This window comes from Mangifera indica, chromosome 2, assembly GCF_011075055.1.
Source record: "Mangifera indica cultivar Alphonso chromosome 2, CATAS_Mindica_2.1, whole genome shotgun sequence".
Classification (NCBI taxonomy): domain Eukaryota; kingdom Viridiplantae; phylum Streptophyta; class Magnoliopsida; order Sapindales; family Anacardiaceae; genus Mangifera; species Mangifera indica.
In genome coordinates this window covers 520955-543160 of record NC_058138.1, presented here as the reverse complement: position 1 = coordinate 543160, position 22206 = coordinate 520955, and the positions used below count along the sequence as shown (strand labels likewise).

At 30.3% G+C, this 22206-nt stretch overlaps 2 protein-coding genes and 1 long non-coding RNA gene across 6 annotated transcripts; all 3 read left to right on the top strand.

Moving 5' to 3' along the window:
- Positions 1 to 8108: 8108 nt before the first annotated feature.
- On the top strand, positions 8109 to 15015 carry LOC123199402 (probable disease resistance protein At4g27220). The gene is made up of 6 exons (XM_044614382.1): positions 8109 to 9289; positions 9370 to 9694; positions 10835 to 12171; positions 13428 to 13892; positions 14784 to 14927; positions 14998 to 15015. Exons 1-6 carry the CDS (start codon positions 8624 to 8626, stop codon positions 15013 to 15015), a joined length of 2955 nt encoding a protein of 984 aa, XP_044470317.1. The 5' UTR covers positions 8109 to 8623.
- A 6-nt stretch (positions 15016 to 15021) lies between these two features.
- Positions 15022 to 17047, top strand: LOC123208787. The gene is made up of 3 exons (XM_044626336.1): positions 15022 to 15461; positions 15815 to 16604; positions 16902 to 17047. The coding sequence occupies exons 1-3, from the start codon at positions 15111 to 15113 to the stop codon at positions 17003 to 17005; spliced, it is 1245 nt and encodes a 414-aa protein (XP_044482271.1). The 5' UTR covers positions 15022 to 15110; the 3' UTR covers positions 17006 to 17047.
- Positions 17048 to 17676: 629 nt separating this feature from the next.
- On the top strand, positions 17677 to 20509 carry LOC123208793. Of its 4 annotated transcripts, none has more exons than XR_006500814.1 (6): positions 17677 to 17785; positions 18117 to 18182; positions 18650 to 19653; positions 19808 to 19941; positions 20042 to 20133; positions 20281 to 20509. It is a non-coding gene; the product is annotated as an uncharacterized LOC123208793 (long non-coding RNA). The 4 variants fall into 4 exon arrangements; XR_006500813.1 differs by having other exon boundaries at positions 17678 to 17785; positions 20301 to 20509; XR_006500815.1 differs by having other exon boundaries at positions 17680 to 17785; positions 19568 to 19653; positions 20301 to 20509.
- The last annotated feature ends 1697 nt before the right edge of the window (positions 20510 to 22206 follow it).

The following is a 22206-nucleotide window of genomic DNA, read 5'->3' as shown; positions in this document are numbered from 1 at the left end:
CTTATTTCCTGAATAGATGCTTTGTTCACTGGCCATCGGCTTCCTTTGGTTTAGAAAGCCCTGTAAGGTATTTGAAACATGGATTGTTGAACCAGAATCAATCCACCAAGTGTTATGACAAACATCAACCATATTAGATTCATAACATACAAGTGAGATTGGATTACCTTTCTTTTCAAGCCAAGCTTTAAACTTAATGCAATCCTTTTTGACATGTCCTTTCTTTTTACAGAAAAAACATTTGGATTCCTTCTTAAATTCGGGCTGATTGAATATTTTATCCTTTCCCTTATACTTAGCTTGGTTTTTCGTCTTCTTCCCTTGTGTAACCATATGTGCACTTTCATTCCTTTCAATCAACAACCTTCCTTCCTCTTGAACACACATGGTCAGAAGTTCATTGATTGACCATTTTTCCTTATGTGTGTTATAAGAGATTTTGAAAGGTCCGTATTGTTGTGGAAGAAAATTTAGAATGAAATGCACCAGGAAAGATTCAGACATCTCAATCTCAAGAGCCTTAAGTTGAGCCGCAAGATCCCTCATTTGCATGATGTGCTCACGCACACCTTTAACACTAGTGAGCTTCATTGATGTAAATTTTGTTATTAGAGTGCTGGCAAGTGCTTTATCTGAAGACTCAAACTGTTCATCAATAGCCTTCAGTAATTGCCTGACATTATTACACTCAGGGATTGAACCACGAATACTAGCAGATATGCGTGTCCTGATGAACATCATACTCAAGCGATTAGATCGCTCCCAACGTTCATACAGGGCAATTTCATTCTGAGTGCTAGTTTCTGTAGCTATAGGTGGTTCATCCTTCCTAATAGCATAATCAATGTCCATACACCCTAATTGGAGAAGAATTCTCTCCTTCCAAATTTTATAATTGTCACCACTCAAAATAGGAACATCACATACATTATCAGAGAAATTCACAGGTTGAATAACTGCAAATAAATATTAACATACACGCTTAAGTCACTAAATTTGAAGCTATCAAAATTAATATCATGTTCTACCAATGTATAAACATGCGTTAAATATATAAACCATATAACATAAAAACTGCCTGTGGGCTAAGTTTTTAATTTAAATAGGTTTATCTACAAATATATAAACCGTATGATAAAACTATCAAATTATATTTCTTTTCTTAATTCCTGTGGGTAGATTAAGAAAAATAATTTGTTATTTTATCCTAATTAATCACATAAATATAATAAAAATTCCTGTGGGATAAAATTTATCATACTTATATTGATTAATTACAATTGATGTCATATAACTAAATGTGATCCCAGAATACTTAATGTATAACTTTGATATAATCAAAGATGCTGTGGCTACTCTATGATCAATCAAATATTATACTAATCACATGACATTTAATTTTATGCATATAATCCTTAAGAAATTATTTAAAGTATAATTTCAATTAAACTAAAATTATGCATAAAATTAATCATATAAATAATATTAAATTATTTAATAAACACTAAAAATTGGATAAATGAAACTTAAATTATCCAATTAAAATTAATAATAATAATTTTGGCAATCACATATTATAAAATATATTTTATTAAGGCCAAAAATATATTCAAATTGAACCCTAAATTCATGAAAACTAAACCTAAAGCATATAACAATGTATGAGGTCCCAAATTTTCAACGAAAATGAAATTGGCTGAGCGGCAAGTGTCTCATTCAGAACCTTGTGCCTTGTGACCTGGGTTCAAGACACGAAACTGAAGAAAATTTTAACATTTTAATAAAGTAGATGAACGACATGTCATCCACTGGAGATGAATGCAAATGACATGTCGGCTGGCAGTGCATAACAAAAGAGACAGAAGTGATGCGTATGACATGTCGTCTATAGAAACCAAAAGCAAACGACATGTCATCTGAAGATCGTCCCTGACCTCTAGCCGGGTCAAGATTCGGGTCGACAGACCCGTATACATTTTGCACTCTAAATCAGCCTATAAAACTCTGATTTTGACGTTCCATATATCAAAATTCTCAGTTTTTGATGTAGAATTCATCTAAATAAAAATTTTATTCAAAAAATGCCAACAGCCAACTTTCTCTCTCTAAAGAAATTCGGGATTTCATAAAATTATGCATGTTTAACACATCAAAGCAAGGCAGAGGCATAAAAAAGCTCTGATACCAAATGTAAGAATCATGTATATGGTCTCTATCTAAGCATATATATATACTGAATATGCAAGATAGAAACCAAAACTAAATTGCGGAATATTAAACACTAACCTCCAGCCATTGCTTGACGATTTGATGCAGAATAATCCTCTGGAAATTGTTCTGAACCTTCGTCTTCCAGGTGATCTCTTTTTCTCATAGAATGGTGTATGTTTTCAGTGTAGAAAAAGCTCACCCAGGGACCCTATTTATAGCCTGAAGAAGCATTCTACCATCAAGAATGCTACGCAAATTGTGGAGTTATGACATGGGAGTTACAGACCATTACACCATGAAGAAGTAACTGCATGAAGCAGTTACCATTATCCCATGAAGAGGTAACTGCTGCAGTTACCATGCATGAAGCCATGAAGAAAGCAGTTACCATGCATGAAGCCATGAAGAAAGAAAAAACTAACAATTATGACATAGTTAATTTAGAAGGATTTTATCAAATACTACTGAGCTTAAGGACTTGTGACATTTTAGGAAAATATTGGTTGTTTGGTAGAATTTTTTCATGATTATAAATTTGGTAGGATTGACATTATAGTTGATTCAACCTATTTTGGTTTTCTTTACTTTGTTATGCACATTTTAATCTTATCATCTCTCTTTATAATTTGTAGGTATTTAAAGATACAAATAAATCATGAAATACTTGGATTATACGTTATATATAAATTTTTATATTACTTGTTCAAGTATATGTTCGTAACCAGAATTTAAATTTCTCTTATTGATTTTCATGTAAATTTCTCATGTTGTCTTGCAATATGATTCAAATATATTTTTCTGTTAGGAGTTTTCAAATCTTTTGCTCTGGAAAAAATTTAACAAATAGTGTGTGAAAATTTAATTTACTTAGAAAAAGCACAGAAAATACGGCAATTTAAAATGGATGTTGAAATGTAAACTCAGGTTGGCATGCTATTAATTTTAAGAGTACAGTTATGTGGTAGATGCAAATGAGTTTATGAGGTGAGCTGGGAAGAATGGTTACAGTGGAGACCTACCACAGGAAGATGAAAGAGGGTTGAGAGTCAAATTTAGTCTCTTTCATGTGGTTGTTTCTTGGAAGATGTCTTTGTCTTTGTCAGATTAATTATCCACCTATTACAACTTGACTCAACATTTTCCACAGCAAATGAATAAGGTGATTGGTAATTTGCAAGGTCAAATCAATTGAATTTGGTGGAACTTTTATTTTAAGAGTACATTTTCATGTGGTTGTTTCCTAGAAGATGCCTTTGTCTTTGTTAGATTAATTATCTACCTGCTACAACTTGACTCAACATTTTCCACAACAATTGAATAAGGTGATTGGTAATTTGCAATGTCAAATCAATTGCATTTGGTGGAACTTTTATTTCATGTTGTAAATGAATTTAGATGATAATCCATTATTCATAGTAAAGTTATAAGTAAGGGCAAATGATTATTTTTTATCCAAGTTTTAGTTTAATTTTAAAAATATATCTGTGACAGATGCAAAATCTAAATACCTATTCATCGTTAAATTGTTGTTAAATTTTTCGTTAAATATAAGAATAAAATTGTTATTTAGTAATAATATTAAAAAATATATAATTTTATTTTTTTTCTCTTTCAGGTTTTAAAAATTAATATTTAACCTTTTATATATGAACTTTGAAAAGCGACTTTTTTTTCTCCAAATCGTGAATTTTTTTTTTTTACCTTTTTCTCTGACCACTGACCACCAACGAGGCCTATTGCTAGAGGACGAATATTGTCTAGATCTAGACGATGTTCATCATCCATCTTGGACGACGAGTCAACTCTATTACTATTAGACAACTCCTTGGAAGTTGACCAAACTTGCAATATGCCAAAAATCAATGTTTTTAAAACTAAATTGATGGTCAAATAAGCTGTTTACTAATTTACAGTTCGATTTGTTCAACTAGATAATCACTTAGTTCAATTTATTTCAAAATCATTATGTATTATTTCTTGAATAGCATCAAATATTCATAACATTTTTTAAACGTAAAATATATAAAACATAATTTTAAATATTTTAATTAAATAATTAGCCATCTATTACAAAGATAAAGAAAAAAATCATTTACAAATTTTTATTATTAATTTAACTAAAATCTATAAAACTTTTAAGTTTTAAAAAAGAATTATGTAAAATCGGTTTTACTGGTTTCAAATAATTTGTTTGATTCAATGAATTTATTGAATTTGATCGAATATCAAATAAATTAATATTTATATAAATATCAAACCACTATAAAATTTAACTGACTTGTAAATTGATTTATGGTTTAATCAGCCAAATAGATTGGTTCAATTCAATTTTAAAGACATTGACAAAAACTCAAAGACATTGTTTGTAGTAAATTGGGTAATGTTCAATTTTTCTTAATTATTATTATTATATTGCATTTGTTAATAAAAAATTTAAAAAAAATCTGGCAGGCCCCTCATTTCTTGTGTTCATTTTGAATATTATTAATGCAGATCAGATGTATGCTAGTCTTTGGTAGAGTAATGTAGTACAAGACAGTGTGCGCCTAATGTTTGAAGACTGGTTGGGGTCTTCCATCTCTGCTTAATCCTTTATATTCGTAAGATTATGTGATAAGGTTTCAACTGTATTTGCAAATGAGATTCAAACAGTTTATTGAGATTTATTCTTATTATAAGTCATTATGCAGTAAGATAATTATATTAAAGAGATAATCTCGACTTGATAAAGGTGATTATTTTCTTATATAGCTATCATATATAGTAGGAAAGTATCTTCACGCGAGAGGAGATGAACAACTATGTCATGTTTTTGCTAGTGGATCTAAATGATGAGATTTTTATCTATGTCTTTGAAATGATCTGCGATAAATGATATATTTAGTCATTATTGACTTTTGTGAAAGAATTTTCCATATAACATTTATAAATATTTATTAAATTTGAAATGGATAAATCCAAATATTTTACCCTTAAAAAATGACTACAATTCTACTACATTTGTGAAATAACAAAAAATTTTCTAGTTGTAATAAACAATTTATATTGACAAATATTGTATTATTAGTATATATAGATGTATTTTTGTCACTGTAGAAATCTCAAAGGATTTTTATCATTCATTGAATTTGGTACGTATACCAAACATTTTTTATTGCTTTTCTTTATAATAGAAGGGCTAGTAGGCCAAGTTGTGTCAAATCGAAAATAACGATATTTAACGTGTCACAAATTGTGTTGTGCTATGCTAAAACTTGCAAGCAGATCATGTTAGGTCACTAAATGAAAACACCCACAACTTAGTCCACGTCAAGGTGTTTTTGTGGGTTGCTCCACAAAATAAAAATTTTTTATTTTTAAAATTTTTGCATATTGCATCGTCGTAATTGATAAGTCTTCTCTTGAGATTCCAATACAATTTCCAAATTTGTAGACTGTGTCCAAATTTTGTGGGTTTTGTTATCTTTTGAAATTAATTATGGTTAGATTCAAATCAAACCAAATTCAAACATGAGTTGATTTAAGTTTGACACGAATCTGTAATGAACAGCTTGAGATTGAATACATTCAAGTTAATAGAAAATGTTATTACAGGTTAAAAACGACATAAATAATATTATCAATTAAATAAATAGTTTCAACAATAAATGAATAATATCATTAATATGATAAACAATATTATTGGATGGAAATTTGAATTAAACTGAATGTCGAATCGAATTAAGTTACCTTAATCTGAATCTATCTGTAGAAGCTATGCAAAGCCTTGAGTTGAGATGAAACTTTTTGGTTCAACTAACAATTGATGAAATTGACTTACAAAAGACTGGCAAAAAGAATAAGACTAAAATCATAATAACTTGAAAAAAAAAAAAATATTATAATATTTGAAACAGTTGAACTACAATGTAATAATCTGAAGTCAGAAGGACAAAAATAATTATCTGTAAGTCTTTCTCCTACCGAAAGTCTTTGAGTAATGTCTTGCTAAAGTCTATTTTGGTTGAGAATGTGCAACATAGCAATTCACTTTTTAGCTAGAAACCACGCATTTGCTTGAATGTCTCTTTTAGAATTTAAATTTATTTCCCAGTTGAAGGCAAATCCTCTTTTGGGGTGGAGGGTGTTGCGGGGGGTTAAGGTAAATATTCGAAACTAAGTTGAAGAGTTGTCGATAAGAGAAAGTTCACTGGAGATTGGAGGATGAATATGAAATCCTAAGGGGGAGTAAGTTTTCAAAACTAAGTGGGATAAATTGTTAGTTTTAAAACATAAGTGAGAAAAAAATATAAAATTTTATTTTTATTACTTGTTCAATGACGATTATACTTTTAATACTAATGGATTTTATTAATTTTAATAGTTGACGAGTAGACATTTACATTTTGGAAACTTAATGAATAAATGTTTGACAGAAATAAGTTTTTTGGCATATATATATATATATATATATATATCGAAAGGTGAGCAAGATTTATGAGTATATATACGTATCTTTTTATGACTAACACTATATTCATTGAATCGTATAATTCTAAAGTTTTATTTGCTGCAACATCTTATCCAATTCTAGCTCTGATAGGTCTTGAACTCATGTCAAAGCTTGATAAAGGGATTCTACAATTTTTATCAATTAAGTTATCTTTGTGATAATTTATTAGTACTTTTGAATGGTTGATATCTGGAGTCTGGAAGATAGTGAAAGATGAAGAGTGATTACAGTGGAGACCCACCTGTGTGAAGATGAACATGGATACTTTCCAGTGTCAAATCAATTGAATTTGGTGGGACTTTCTTTTACAACAACATAATAATCGATCATTTATGGTAAAATTAAATGCAATTGATACGTCTTTACTATAAATATAAAATTTTACATGTTTTTAATTTTTGTAGATTGCTTCATAATGACAATAGGATAAGTGCTCATAGACTATAAAAATGATTAAGGTTAGATTAAAATAAAAACAAATTCGAATATAGGTTTACTCAAGTTTAATTTAGATTCATAATAATTAATTTAAGATTGAACTTGTTTGAACTGATTAAAAATATTATTAGAGATTATTGACAGGATAAATAATATCATCAATTGATGAATGATATCATCAACAATATAAAAAATATTTTGGATAGAGTTTTAAACTAAACCCTAATTAAATTATCGAATTAAAATTTTGATTTAAATTCAACTTAAAACAAACAAAATAATGAGTTAGATTGAATTAATGTGAATTAAATCCAACCATGGAAGTAATATAGTGCCTTAAGATGGGGCTTTTTTGGTTTAAGAAATTTTTGTGTTGTATCATTTCATGTTGTCCATTTTATTAACAATCAATGGAATTGGCCAAAAAACGATTGAAAAATGAATGAGATTAAAATGATAATATTTTGAAAATTTTGGTACAGAAATAATATTTGAAACAATTGAACTAGAATGCAAGTCTCTCTCCTGCTGTAAGTCTCTGAACAATATATTGTGAAAATCTGTTTCCATGACGGCTCACTTTTTAGATGGAAAGCACATGCAGAAACTGGAGTCAGGCGTTCAGATTAAAAATTTTTTCTAAACGATTTTCTTATAAATTAGGAGTTGAATGAACAATATCTGGAGTCCCACCAAAAACAAAGAATTGCAATTTAAAAAATTACTGTTTTGAAAATAATTTAACAAACGGATTGTGGAATTGTAATTTACAGTTTATGAGGTTTGAGACCAAGAAAAAACAAGGAAAATACGGACATTTATAATGGTTGTTTAAATGTAAACTTGGGTTTGTGTGCTTTTAATTCTAAGAGTACAGTTACCTGGAAGATGTATATGAGTTTATAAGATATGAAATAAGATAAAGTAGGAAAGAGAGACTACAGTGGAGACCCACTGCATGAAAATGAAGATAGGTGCGAGTCAAATTTTTGGGCTCTTTCATGTATGTCTTTGTCTTTATCAGATTAATTATCTACCTACTCTTTATTTCCCACCACAAATTAATAAGGTCAATGGTAATTTTCAGTATCAAATCAATTGAATTTGGTTTAACTTTCGTTTCTCTTTATCATCTTCACATTTCTTCTCTTTCAATCATTCAGAAATACTTTCACTCACAAACCTCTCTGAAACCACATCCTTTGATTCCTTCGGTTTGCGCCTTACTTGCCCTGTCACAAACCTCTCCGAAACTAGTTCCCCTGATTTCTTCAGTTCGCACCCTGGTTGCCCTGTTACTTTCTTTTTGCCCAATTTCTGGTTTTTTCTTCCAAAAAAAAAAAAACCTTCTTGCATTTGGTTATTTCTCAATTACCAGAAAAAAATCCGTTTCTCTAATTTATTTTTAATTTCGGCAGTTGTATTTTAATTATTTTCATTTTCTTTACTTCTGTTTTTCAAACCTGAAAAAAGTTTTAAAAAATGGTTGAGGTTGCCGGGAGTGTTGGGGGTGTGCTGAGTCCTGTCCTTCAAGTTGCCCAGTGGTTGGCTGCTCCAATTTGGCGTCCATTTAAGTACTTGTACAACTACGCTACCAATTTCAAAAATCTGGAGACGGAAGTTGATAAGTTGAAGAATACAAGAGCAGAAGTTGAGCGTATGATTATTGCTGCTAAAAGAAATGTGGAAGTGATATACAAAAATGTTGAGAAGTGGCAGGACAGTGCGCAGGAGATGATTGATAAAGCAGAGCAGTTGATTAAAGAGAAAGAACAGTTCATTCGAGAGAAAGCAAACAACCCGCGTTGTTTCAAGGGATTGTGCTCCAATTTCATCATCCACTACAAACAAAGTAGGAAAGCTTTTAAATTGAAACGTGATGATATTGATCCACTCCTCCAGCAAGAATTGGGTCCAATTTCCTATCAAACTAATCCACCAGAGATCTGGCTTAGATCTAGTGAAAATTATTTGGCTTTTGAATCAAGAAACTCCATGGTAAATAATGTATGGCATGCTTTAAAGGATGAGAATGTGTACATGATTGGTGTTTATGGGATGGGTGGTCTTGGGAAGACCACGCTTGTGCAAGAAGCCGGTAGGAAAGCCAACGAGGAAAAGATCTTTGACGACATTGTTTTCGTAGAGGTAAAGAAACATACAGTACACAACAATAAGGTTTACTTTATATTGGTTCTGACTAGGCATATTTTTTTTCTATCTTGCAGGTATCAGAATCTCCTGATGTAAAGAAGATTCAGACAACAATTGCAGAGAAATTGGGTGTGGAATTCAAACAAGAAAGTGAAATGGCAAATAAGATATATTCAAGAATGAAGGACAAGAATATTCTTCTAATTCTAGATAACATTTGGGAACCTCTAGAATTTGAAAAGACGATAGGAATTCCTTGCGGAGTTGATCGTGGAAGAAATAAACTTTTGTTCACAACAAGAAACTTAGATGTGTTGGAGAGGATGGGTTCCACAAATAATTTCAGGATGGGCATTTTAAATGAAGAAGAAGCTTGGACTCTATTCACTAGAATGACAGGTAACTGTGTTATAGAATTTTCACTTGTGTGTTTTCTAGATCAACAAATTTTAATCCTATTTTTTAATTATTTGATGTGTTTTGATGTGAATATTAAAATGTCAAATTACTTATAACATGAAGAAATTCCAACTTCAAATTTTAATTTCACTTGTGTTCTCAATAGAAAACATTACAATTCAGTTTTATTATATTCATGCTCAAGATCAAGAGTGGATCAAATTCAAGCTGTTTCAAATTGAATTTATAGTACAGATCGAACAAGTCGATTTTAAGCAAGAGTTTTAGATTAATAGCTCAATTTAAGATCAATTTATTTATTCATTCAATGACATTGTTCATCCTATTATTGATGTTGTTAACCACTTTAAATTAAACATTGTTGAGGGTTGACAATGTCGGTGGCTCTCCAATGACATTGTTCATTAGCTTGAACTGAACATTATGCCCTTGATCCAAGCTCGAAATCCACCCCTATTCTAAACATCAAATTTTTTTCTTTGATTTTATTGTGTTAATTGTTCTCCTAAGAGTAAGTATTTTTACATTTTTATTAATAAAGTTTAATTTTTAGTGAAAAAGTGTTATTTACGCTAACTAAGGGTGCAGAAGAGTTTTAAGGTCAAAATTTGGGTGGAAAATATCGCTTACTCAGTGCAGTATTTTGATTTGCATTTAAAAGTTTAATCAAATTTTATATAATGTGAAGGCTTTAAACTATTATGAAGTTTGACTCTAAGGACGATTACAATTTAATAGATTTTGAACATGAATAAACATAAATTTTTCCACTGAATTTGTGTATGAATGAATAATCTTAAGAACCTATTTTTCTCTTGTTTGTTAAATAAAACTATTTTACATTCAAGATATTAATTTGTATCTTTTTCAAACACTTTTAGAGAGGCACTATTTGCCACTTATTATGTTACTAGTGTCCAATTATAGATTTTTAAAAATAAAAATTTAAGAGGAATTATATTTTATATTATAAAATGGAATTCATTTAGATTAAAAAGTATTTGATGGATTTATTTGGAAAAGATTGAAATTCAACATTTATAACTTTTCTTGTTTTTAAATCTGAAGTATGTATGTAACTAGAAAAAACAATTTGTATAATCCTAGATCTTTTTGCAGGAAATATTATTCAAACACGTGAATTGCATTCTCTAGCAAAAGATGTATGTAAGGACTGCAAAGGATTACCTATTGTAATTTGTACAATAGCTAAAACATTAAAAAACAAGAGTCAGCCATCTTATTGGAAGTGTGTATTGCAAGAATTGAGAGAACCTTCTCCAAGAAAGTATACAAGATACCTAGAAGAGGATTACGCAAAGATCGCCTTAAGTTACAAGTATTTAAGGGATGATGAACTTAAGAAAACATTTTTAATTTCTAGTCTAATGAAAAATAATACTTCCATTTCTGACTTGTTCAAACATGTTGTGTGTCTGGATGTGTTTGATAGAGCTAATTTGACAATGGAAGAAGCACGAGATAGACTAGATATATTGGTTTGTGACCTCAAAGATGCTTGTTTATTGCTTGACGGGTTCGAAAGCAGCCAATTTGCTATGCATGATGTTGTTCGTGTTGTTGCCATAACAATTGCATATGTGGATCACCATGTGTTTACAACAAGAAATGATGAACGAGATTGGAAGGATAGAGACAAACTCAAGAAATGCACAATGATCTCTTTACTTAGTGAAAATACTATTATTAGTCAACTTTGCCCTAACAATTTGGATTGTCCAAATCTTGAATATTTATATATAACTAGAACGTGGGACTCTTCTTTTGAAATCCGGGAGGACATTTTCACGATGATGCCAAAGCTTAGAGTATTGAATTTAGGTGGGCTATGGCAATCATCATTGCCATCATCAATTGATAGTCTGACAAACCTTCAAACATTGTGTTTACATAATAGTCGAGTTGAAGATTTTGCTATTATTGTAAAGCTAAAGACAATAAAAGTTCTTAGCTTGCAAGGGTTAGATATTGAGGAGTTTTCTTTACAATTGGGTCAACTGACTCAACTAAGGTTGTTAGATTTAAGTTGGTGTCGGAGATTGAAAGTAATTGCTCCAAATGTGATATCACAATTATCCAAATTGGAAGAATTTTATATAGAGGGATGTCCTATTAAATGGAAGGATGGCGTATTCAAGGAATTGAAGCTCTTGTCTAACCTCACCAGTTTAAAATTGGATATTGAAGTTAACAATGTGTTGCCTAAAGATTTTGTTTCCAAAAAGCTTAGAAGGTACAAAATAACAATACGAGGTGAGTATTATGAAGATCCAATAAGTAAATACTCAAGGATTTTGGCATTTGCTTGTAATTCTACCATCTCCCAAGAAGAATTAGGTGGAATCAATGATGTTGAAGTCTTACACATAGTCAAATCTTCAGATGACGAGAAGGATCTTGATGAAAAGCAAATGCTACCATTATTTAATGAGAAGGTTTGATTAACAATAATCCATAGTACTTCTCTTTTCAAGTGATCAAAATTTTTAGTTAAATTTCACTATTAAGTGTTTCTCTTCAATTTCTGTACTATATAATTTCTTTCAAATTGATTTCATCATTTCATGACTTGATTTCATAATTGATATTATTAGAGACAAAAAATAAAACATACTATTAATATTAATAGCATGTCATCTATAAATCAATAAGAACTAGTAATTATTTTTAAAATTTCTTGTGTGAGTTTGTATATATTGAAACAACAACTAACTTTGACTAGAGGTTATTTTCACTGATTTGATGGCCTTGAAATTGATCACTATTAGTTTTGGAAAGATTTGGAAGAGTTAACTTTGATTGCAGGCTTGACTTGTATTAGTTTTATCTCTCAAATTGGATGTTGGTACGGGTATGAATTTTGGTCCAACACACATATTTGATAAATAAGCTCAACATGTAGGGCTATTAAGCCCAAATCGATAAGTAAAACCCCCTTTCTATTTGTTTTAATCTAATTTTGATGGTGAATAATTATTTACTCAGTAGTTGCTAATGTCATATTTAAACTACTAACTTATATTCCTATTTGGTAATTTGAATTAAGAGTGTCTTAATGTTCGCATGATTTCTACTATTATATTTATATTACAATTTTGAATTTTTTTTTCTTATTTATTTAAAGCTACCTAATTTAAAATAAAGTATGTTTAATTATATTACATTTATGAAGTATGTTTAATTACTAGTTTTCATAAATAGTAATTGATTTAAAATAAAAGGTAATATCCAAAAGCCATTAATTAACACATTTTATTTATTTATTTTTTCTGTGAATTATTTGTTGTGCTTTGATGTGAATATTGTAAGATTAAAGTAATAATAACATTAACATATTCAAACTTCAAATTTTAATTTGACATGTGTGCTTGATAGAAAACATTGCATCTTGATGAAATGCAAATGCTGCCATTATTTAATGAGAATGTTTGATTAACAATAATTCATAGTACTTATCTTTTCAAGTGACTAAAATTTCTAGTTAAATTTTCTTTTTTTTGGTAATTAGTTTTCAGTTTCATCATTTCATGCTTGATTTTATAGTTGATATTACTAGAGATAAAAACAAAATACATTGTCAATATTAATGGCACTTCATCTATAAATCTGTAAGATCTAATTATTATTTTATTTGTAAAATTTTCTCATATGACTTGGTAGATATTGAAACATTAACTAACATTGACTGCAGGTTATTTTCACCAATTTGATGGCCTTGAAATTGACCAATATTAGTTTTGGAAAGATTTGGGAGAGTCAACTTTCAATTTCTTGTTATCAAAATTTGACACAGTTGATTTTGAAGAAATGTGATAAAATAAAATATGTGTTTCCATTTTTCATAATCAAAAACCTCCAACAACTCCAATACCTTAAGATAACGGATTGTGAGGTTTTAGAGAAGATTGTTCAAGAAGATGAAGGAAAAGAAGTGGTTGATTCTATCTTTCCACGGTTAACGAAATTGGAGCTTAGATATTTACCAAAACTTAATGTTTTCTATCTTGGAGTAGATGCTTTGGAATTGCCAATGTTGAAAGAGTTAAAGATATTATATTGTTCAAACTTTACTTCAACATATCAAGGCTTCCAAGAAAATAACAAGAAAGGTGAAGTTCAAGTTTCTGAATCGAAAGCCATTTGCTTGGAGCATAAGGTATCAATTTTATGCTTATTTCTTTATTGAAAATAATAAAAATAAAAACTTTTATATATAATTTGAATTCGGAATTAAATTGAATGTTAATAATTTATTATAACAATAAATTAAAATAATTGAAAGGGTTTTTTTAAGACCAAGTGGTCCATTTTACTTTTGTGGGCTGATATAATCTCTTAGGGTTGGCTTGTACCATAAGTAAGCTCAGCATGTAGGCCTATTAACCCCAAATTGATACATAAAGTCCCCCATGCTTTTGTTTTAATTTAATTTCGATTATGAATAATTCCTTACTCAGTAGTTGCTAATGTCATATATAAACTGCTAACTTATATTCCTTTTTGGGTAATTTGAACTAAGAATGCCTTAATGTTAGCATGATTTTCACTATTTTATTTATATTACAATTTTTAATTTTTTCTTATTTATTTAAAGTTACCTAATTTGTTAGTCATCTCATCATACTCAAATTTGCCTTTATTTCTTGGTATAACGTTGTACATCATAAAACATGCAGATGTTGTCATATTCAAGCTAATATTATCGTCTAATAATTACTAATTAAGTTTGGGCAGTGCAGCATAATACAAATGCATACGTTTTACATTTCCTTTATACTTCCCACATTTATAAAGTACGTTTAATTACTAGTTTTCATAAATAGTTAATGATTTAAAATAAAAGGTAATATCGAATATGCCATTAATTAATTCGATTACCATATTTTATGAATTTAATCATGTGCTCAAATATTTTCGATTTTTTGTTTATTCAGTAATTAGTTTCCAAACTTTTCTAATTGCTTCCCTAATTTGTATTTGGATAAAATTAAAGTTTTGTTTTAAGATAATCATAAACTAACTAGATTTTGTTTTTATGGATTTGTAGGTCAATTCTGATTTGAAAGCATTTCATTTTGAGGATGATGTGGTATCTATTACCTGGGAGAGTCAATCTAGAACTCTTGAAACCTCCGTCGGAAGTCTTTCAGTGAAACTCCTTCAAAAATTTTACAATTTGAAAGTGCTCAAAGTATGTCACAGCCTATCTAAAGAAATTAAAAGCCCATTTGATCTTCCGTATCTTGAAGTTCTAGATGTAGATAGTTGTTATAGACTGATAAGTCTACCAACATTTTCAACTTATTTTCTACATCTTAAGGTTCTACAGTTAAGTTGTTGTCACAAGTTGATAAGGAGGTTAATAACACCTTCAATGGCTAAAAGCTTGGTGCATTTGAGAGAAATGTGCATATATAGGTGTAATTTGCTAACTGAAGTAGTAGAAGATGAGGCTGATGCAACAACAACTGACATTGGTTTTCACAATTTGGAGAAGTTGTCACTTAAAAAATTAGACAGTCTTACATGCTTTTGTTCTGGGAATTACTCTTTCAATTTTTCATCTTTGAAAGTGTTAGTTATAGAAGGATGCCTCAATATGAAGACTTTCTGTCTACGATTCTTAAGCACTCCAAGGTTACACAATGTCAATTATGAGAATGAGCTAATAGAGATCGGGGAAAATGACTTGAATACAAGTATACAACAATCACACAAAAAAAGGGTACGTATTCAATTAATTAGTTTAAATATATTTCTATAATTTTTTAAGAATATCATATTTTCAACTTTAATTATAATAAATTGTGTTTTAAAAACTGTTGAACTTGATACCACATAAAAAGGAATTAGCTTATGTATATGCTCAACATTTTTGTTGAACTAGTGACCACAACACTAAAACAATAACCTATGGTATATTTTTCTAAGAAATTTCTAAAAGCACTATTTTATATTTTTAATAACCATCAATACATCATTTTTTATCACCCTGTTCCTCTATAAAAATATATATAATTATTATATGTTTTCAAAGATGATATTATTGTTAATTTCATTGTCACGTTTTTTCTTTAGGTCAACTCCGATTTGAGTAAATTATCATTAAGTGGAAGAGATATCATGTCAATTTGGCAAGAAGAGTTCAAAGAAAACTTTGACAAAGTAGAAACTCTTGAATTGATTAAGGATGAATATACACACATTCCAATTCATATCCTTGTAAAGTTTATCAATCTTGAAAACCTCATTTTGAAAATGAGTTCATACGAAGAGATATTCTCATATGGAGAAGATGAGGAACATGTTGGTGCACTTGCAAAATTGAAAAAGCTAAAATTGCAAGGACTTCTTAATTTAAAGTGCATTTGTAAAGAAGACTTTCGGTTCAAAACAATTCTTCATAATCTTCATTCTTTAGAAGTAAGATATTGTGACAATTTGATGACTCTCTTGCCACCTTTATCATCTTTTGAAAATCTATGGTCTTTGGAGATAGCTGATTGTATTGGAATGCAGAACTTAATGACATCCTCAACAGCTAAAAGTCTAGTGAGTCTAGAAAGGTTGTCAATACTAGGATGTAAAATGATGATAGAAGTATTAGCAAATGATGGAGATATGGAGAAAGATGAAATTGTTTTTGAGAAATTGAAGGAGTTGTTATTGTTTGATTTAGAAAGTCTCACAAGCTTTGGTTCAGGGAAATACAACTTAAAATTTCCATCATTAGAGTTATTATTAGTGAGTCAATGCTCCAAGATGAAGACTTTCTTTGAGAGAGGCTTAAACATGCCAAAGTTACGGTTGGTGAACGAGAAAGATTATTCAAGTGACCTTAATCGGGTCACACAACAATTACAAAATGGTATGTATTCATTTATTTAATAATATAGTTTTTTGTAGACATTTTTTGTTTTCCTTCATTGAATTAATTTATTTTTTTGTAGACATTTGTAGAATTAATGCTACAATATTACAGTTTTATGTGTAAGTTAAAATAAATTGAGTAAATGTGTATTTCAACTATTGAGGTGGTTAATTGTTGAGGAAATTCATCATCTTCTTGTTTAATTGAAATATAAATTAGATATTGAAAGTAGCTTAAATTCTCTACTGTTTTTGTTTTATAATTAAATTTATGTATCGTTATACATGATTACAGATTGTTCGAAGTTATGGGAGGAAAGTGCAAAATCATATGGTAAGTGTGTGGTTTTAGATGATACTTCGCGTGGAAATAAGTCCTTTGGCCTTTGTTTAAATTAAAATCCAATTCAAATCCTTCACAGAGATGCAAAAAATCTCAGAAATTAATGATTTTGAATTGTGCCTGTTTTAGAAGATAATTAAAGTTTCATAATTGTTGATAAATTTTTAGGGTTTTATTTGCTTGCAAACTCTTGCGAGTTTTGCCTTTTCTTTTCCTTCTAAATTCTCATTTGAAACCAGGTCAACGAGCTGGTGAAGGGAAATGGACTTTTTATTGCGGAGTGAGATTCTAATAATATTATATGATTTTGCCGCAATACATACATAATATAATATATGTATGTATGCTTGTTTGATTGGAATATTTACAAATAAATAAATGGGATGTGGGGAAGAGAAGATAAGGTGGTGCAACCGTGATAATCCTTCAACCTCTTCTGCACAGAATATGTTCCTTTTTTAATCCTTTCTTAATTAAAAAATTATAATAATTCGTAATGTTTCAATTTACGTATGTGTGAGAGAGGAACTTTCTGTTTCTGGTGATCAAATGTCAATCTGAAAGTTGCGGCAAAATCACCAGTGTAAACAAGCAGTTGAAACTGCATGGAAAATTGAAAATATTGCGGCAAAATCATCAGCATGGAAAATTGAAAATTGAAAATATTGCACAGATACAACCAGTGTAAACAAGCAGCATTTATTGCGGCAAAATCATCAGGGGGAGGATCCGCATGGAATGTGCAATTTGTCCTAATTTTAAACTCTGTGTAGAGTGCTTCATTGTTGGAGCTGAAGTGACACCTCATAAGAGCAATCACCCCTACAAAGTTCATGGTTAGTAATACCGGTCCCTTGCTTAGTTTATTAGAGTTCTCCATGATCTATCCTTATATAGATCCTGCTTTTGTTTTTCTCACAATATTGAAGTAAACATTTGCTTTTAACATCAGTGTTCTCAAACAAATGGAAAGTTAAAATTTGTTCGGTAAAACATTTAACTGCTTTGCTATGCTTAAGCCTTGACCTCTCTGCTCAATTTAAAATAATATTCTAACATTAATTTCGTTTTTTAAAAATTTTTTTTTTATGTCAATTAATTTTTTGTGGCAGATTTTATCAGTATCTGTGTTTTATGCTAATGTGTTTAAAATTTTCATTTTACCAGGACAATCTCTCATTCCCACTTATATGCCCTGACTTCAATGCAGATGATGAAATGCTGCTTCTAGAGGTGTTTTGACCAGTTCTGCATGATTTGCAACAATATTTGGAATTTGGAGTAACTTATGTTTATCTTGCATCTGTTAAAATTTTGTATGTTAGGATTTGAATTGGATTTTAATTTAAATAAAGGCCAAAGGACTTTATTTATTCTCCTTAAACATATTTCAAAATAATATTAATATATATATGTTGCCCTTATAATTTCAATTGATTAATAAATTATAAGGCTATATGATATTAATTAGAAATCAAAGGGACTAAATTGAAATGATATAATCACATGATGGACTTTAGTGATATTATCAAATCTTATAAATTTATGGCAAAATTATAGGTGCCTTCGTTGGGTAACAACAATGACTCCTTGAAGTCTCCTCTAGTATTCGGCTTCATGGATTGAGGTCATTTTCATAATCTCAAATATATAGAATTAAAACAACTTGAACGTGTATGTTAATGTTTTTAATTTTATAGATGAGATTGTCAAGTTATTTCTCAATCTGTTTGCATGTCGGCAAAATTGGTGGTAAATGACTTTCAATACACTGGGAGCCAATCAAAAGTTGAAATTGATATCATTTTTATCAGATTCTAGTTGCAAGGTGGACTCAATGTGATTTCAGGAATTTTCGTTGAGGATCTATATAATGATGTTGTATTTTTGAAACTTGATTTACTTGAAATATTATTTGAAAATGTGATTTTCGTGTTTTGTTGCTAGATGATTGCAGGATCATAAAGTGCAAACACATTGAATTGGATGACTCTTGAATATATTTATCTCGTTAGCATTATATTGTACTTCAACTTGAGCAAGTATAATTTGATACGGAATAAGCTGTTTATATTTTTAGTAATTTGCTTTCGAAATTGATGATCATACCCATAATCAGAAAATGTAGCTGGTGGTTTTATTGAAATTGATAATGGTAGAATTTTAAGCATGTGTACACTAGGTTTGGCTAAGTAGAAGTAATGCTAAACTTGCATGTTAAGGTTACATGACTGAAACTCCAGAGCTGGTGAGAGTATTCATTTGATGATTGGATCATTTGGACCTGTCTTTCTCTTGTTGTCTGGTTCCTTTTTGAAGCCTTTTGTTTTCGGTTATTCTTCATTTTTTTTCACCACTGCTTAGTTGTGCAGAAAGCTAGGAATATTTCTTTTATATTCATGTGTAATGAACAAATATTTCTTTTATAGAGTTGAAAAGCAGATCACCATGTTTCAAATCCAAGCATGTAAAAATCTAATATAGAGCTACTTAAATGACAATTCTCCTTCCTCAAGTGTCAAGATTGCATCAATTTCAGCATTCTGGCCATTCTCTGAACAAATTTTTTGGGCTGAAATTTTAGTTTGAAAGAAATGCATTGTTCTTTATGATTACAGATAGTTTTGAGTCCTCCAGTGGAACTTTCAGAATGAAGCCTCTGCGTAGATTGTGTGGCGTTGCAGCTCATGTTTCTTCTGTTTAAGTAAGGGCCATTATCTCATCTCCAGTTTCTGCTTTTATCTATCTTCAATTCATTGTGACGTTGTTCTGATTGTGAAAGTGTTACAAAACTAGTGTTTCCTTCAGTTTTCTAATTGTGTAAACTTGTGTTCCCTTCAATTGCCAATCTTGAAAAGATTAGATGTGCATGAATGCTTCAAGACGAAGACTTTCTGTCGACAAGGCTTAAGCATGCTAAGGTTAAAAGAGGTGAACTGGAAATATTGCTTGAAGAATGAGCTTAATACAGTCATACAATCATTACAAAATGGTATGTATTTATTTACCTAGTAAAAATATACTTTTTGTTGTAGACTTCTTCATTGTCTTCATTGAACTAAAACAAATCAAGTTGTTCTTTGTGATCACAGAATTTTCAGTGCTGTGTGAAAGATTTGCAGAATAAAAAGAGTGAGTGAGATAGTAAAATGAAATGTCCATCAACATGCAGCAAAATCATCTGGTGAGTGAGTGATGTTAGATGAACTGACATTTCTATAAGTTGCCTTAGAAAATTCAGTTGATTAGATAGATTTCAGGGTATATGTTTTAAGAAATTATAAGGATAAATATGATAGTAATTAAAAAATTAATGGGACTGTAATGGTAGATCTTGATTGGGGCTATCAGGAGATGCAGATGAAGCGAGGCTTTATTTTAGACGATCAAAGGAAGAGGCAGCTAATTAAGGATGTGGTCTCCTGGTAATTTGCCAGAAATCGGCTGGAAATGGAAGAAAAGGCTGGAAATGGACTCTAATGTCTTTGTAAATTAAATATCTAGTTCTTCATGTCTATGATAATCTTTTGGCTTAAATATCTACTTCCTTATTATTTTTATTCTGATTTAGCAACATTTAATTGATATTTGCATTTCTATTGTAATCACAGAATTGAACACAATTACAGAAATTTCAGGTAATGCAAATGTCAATAGTCAAATAACGGTAAAAGTTCCAGGATTTATTACCCCTATAAAGACACAGAATCCTGAAAGCTAACATTGTGGATAGATTCGAATAGGACCGATTTAGGTTTAAATAAATTAAATTCAATTTGAAAACTTTAATTTGGCTTAAGTTTCAAGGTTTACTGACAATTTGAAATTAGTGTATATTTGTCTAACATTATATTCACCAATTCAAGCTCAAACTAGATGATCTAGATTTGAACTAAATTTGAATAAAGATATTCAAACTTATTTTTATTCGAACTTCGCTCGGTTCGAATTCACCCTATTTACCATACACTCAAATTCATCCGTTATTCTTTTATTGTCAAAGCAAGTAAATTGGGTTTTCTTTATATTTCTAGGGGATCATTTATGGCCCCAATAGTGGGATTACTAAGCAAAATTTAAGTCTGTACATGATGTTCACTCTTCACATTTACTTTTGACTCATCCCTTAAAACTCAAAAAACATATTCATAATTAGGCAAAAAGAAGAAGACCTTCTTTATAAACTAACTAGCAGCTGTATGAATCAAGTAAATCCAAACTAGTGTTAGTGAAAGGGGAGAGATCAAATATCTCCACCTCTTCAAGTCCTTAAACTTCGGCACCAACAACTCATTAGCTAATTGGGATAGATGACGACAAAGACCGGTAGCCAATATCTAAACATCACTTCCTTTAACAAAACTCATGTTTTACCATAGCAATATTTTGAACTTCTATTAGTTTGGCACACGTTTCCTTGGTTTCCTCCCTGTCGGACTCAGGCTGAGTTGTTGCGCCACGTCTGTGCTATCCTTCTGTTTTGAAACTTTTTATGTGTTGGGGGCTGTCTTCTTGAAGGATCTGTTAACAGGAGAAGTAATATCTTTAGCAGCAGGGCCTTCACTGATTGTTCCCTCTCTATTCTTATGTTTTGTGCGCATAGGGTGACCTGCTGCACATGAATTTAAACTTAACCATGAACTGCTTGTAGTTTCCTTCTTCCTGGTAATCAATCCCAGCTTTAAGAAAGGAGGAGAACCGTTTCCAGGAACCAAAGCATTGCCCTTACCAAGAGGACTCCTTGGTTCATGCCGCTGATCATTAGCATCTCCATCTCTTGCATTTTCCTGTAAATTATCTCGAACCTCCTACGAATAAGAAACAAATCAAAAGTAAAACAGAAACTAGTACACAACAACTCAGAATGCAGATAAACAGTAAATTTTCCATTGACCAAGAGTATAGGCATTTATTGACCAGTCAATAAACCAAGGAAAATAATGAAAACCAAAGTACCAGATCAACCACAATCGTATTACATAAAAGTCAGAGACCTCTCTCTGGCACTTTTAGTGTGCAAGAGGGCTAAAAATTCAGGCACAAGAGAATTACAGAAAAGTGCTGATAGAGTCATCAAAAATCTGGTTTAAAACATCTAAATAATTCCAGCATTTCCCCAAACAGACAACCTTCTCTGAAAAATGTATAAATGGGGACACTAATGAAACCATGACAAATAAAGTGGAAAAACGTTAGTCTCGGCACAAAAAATGCACATTCTTATAACTTAAAAGTAACAGAATTAAGATATAATAGA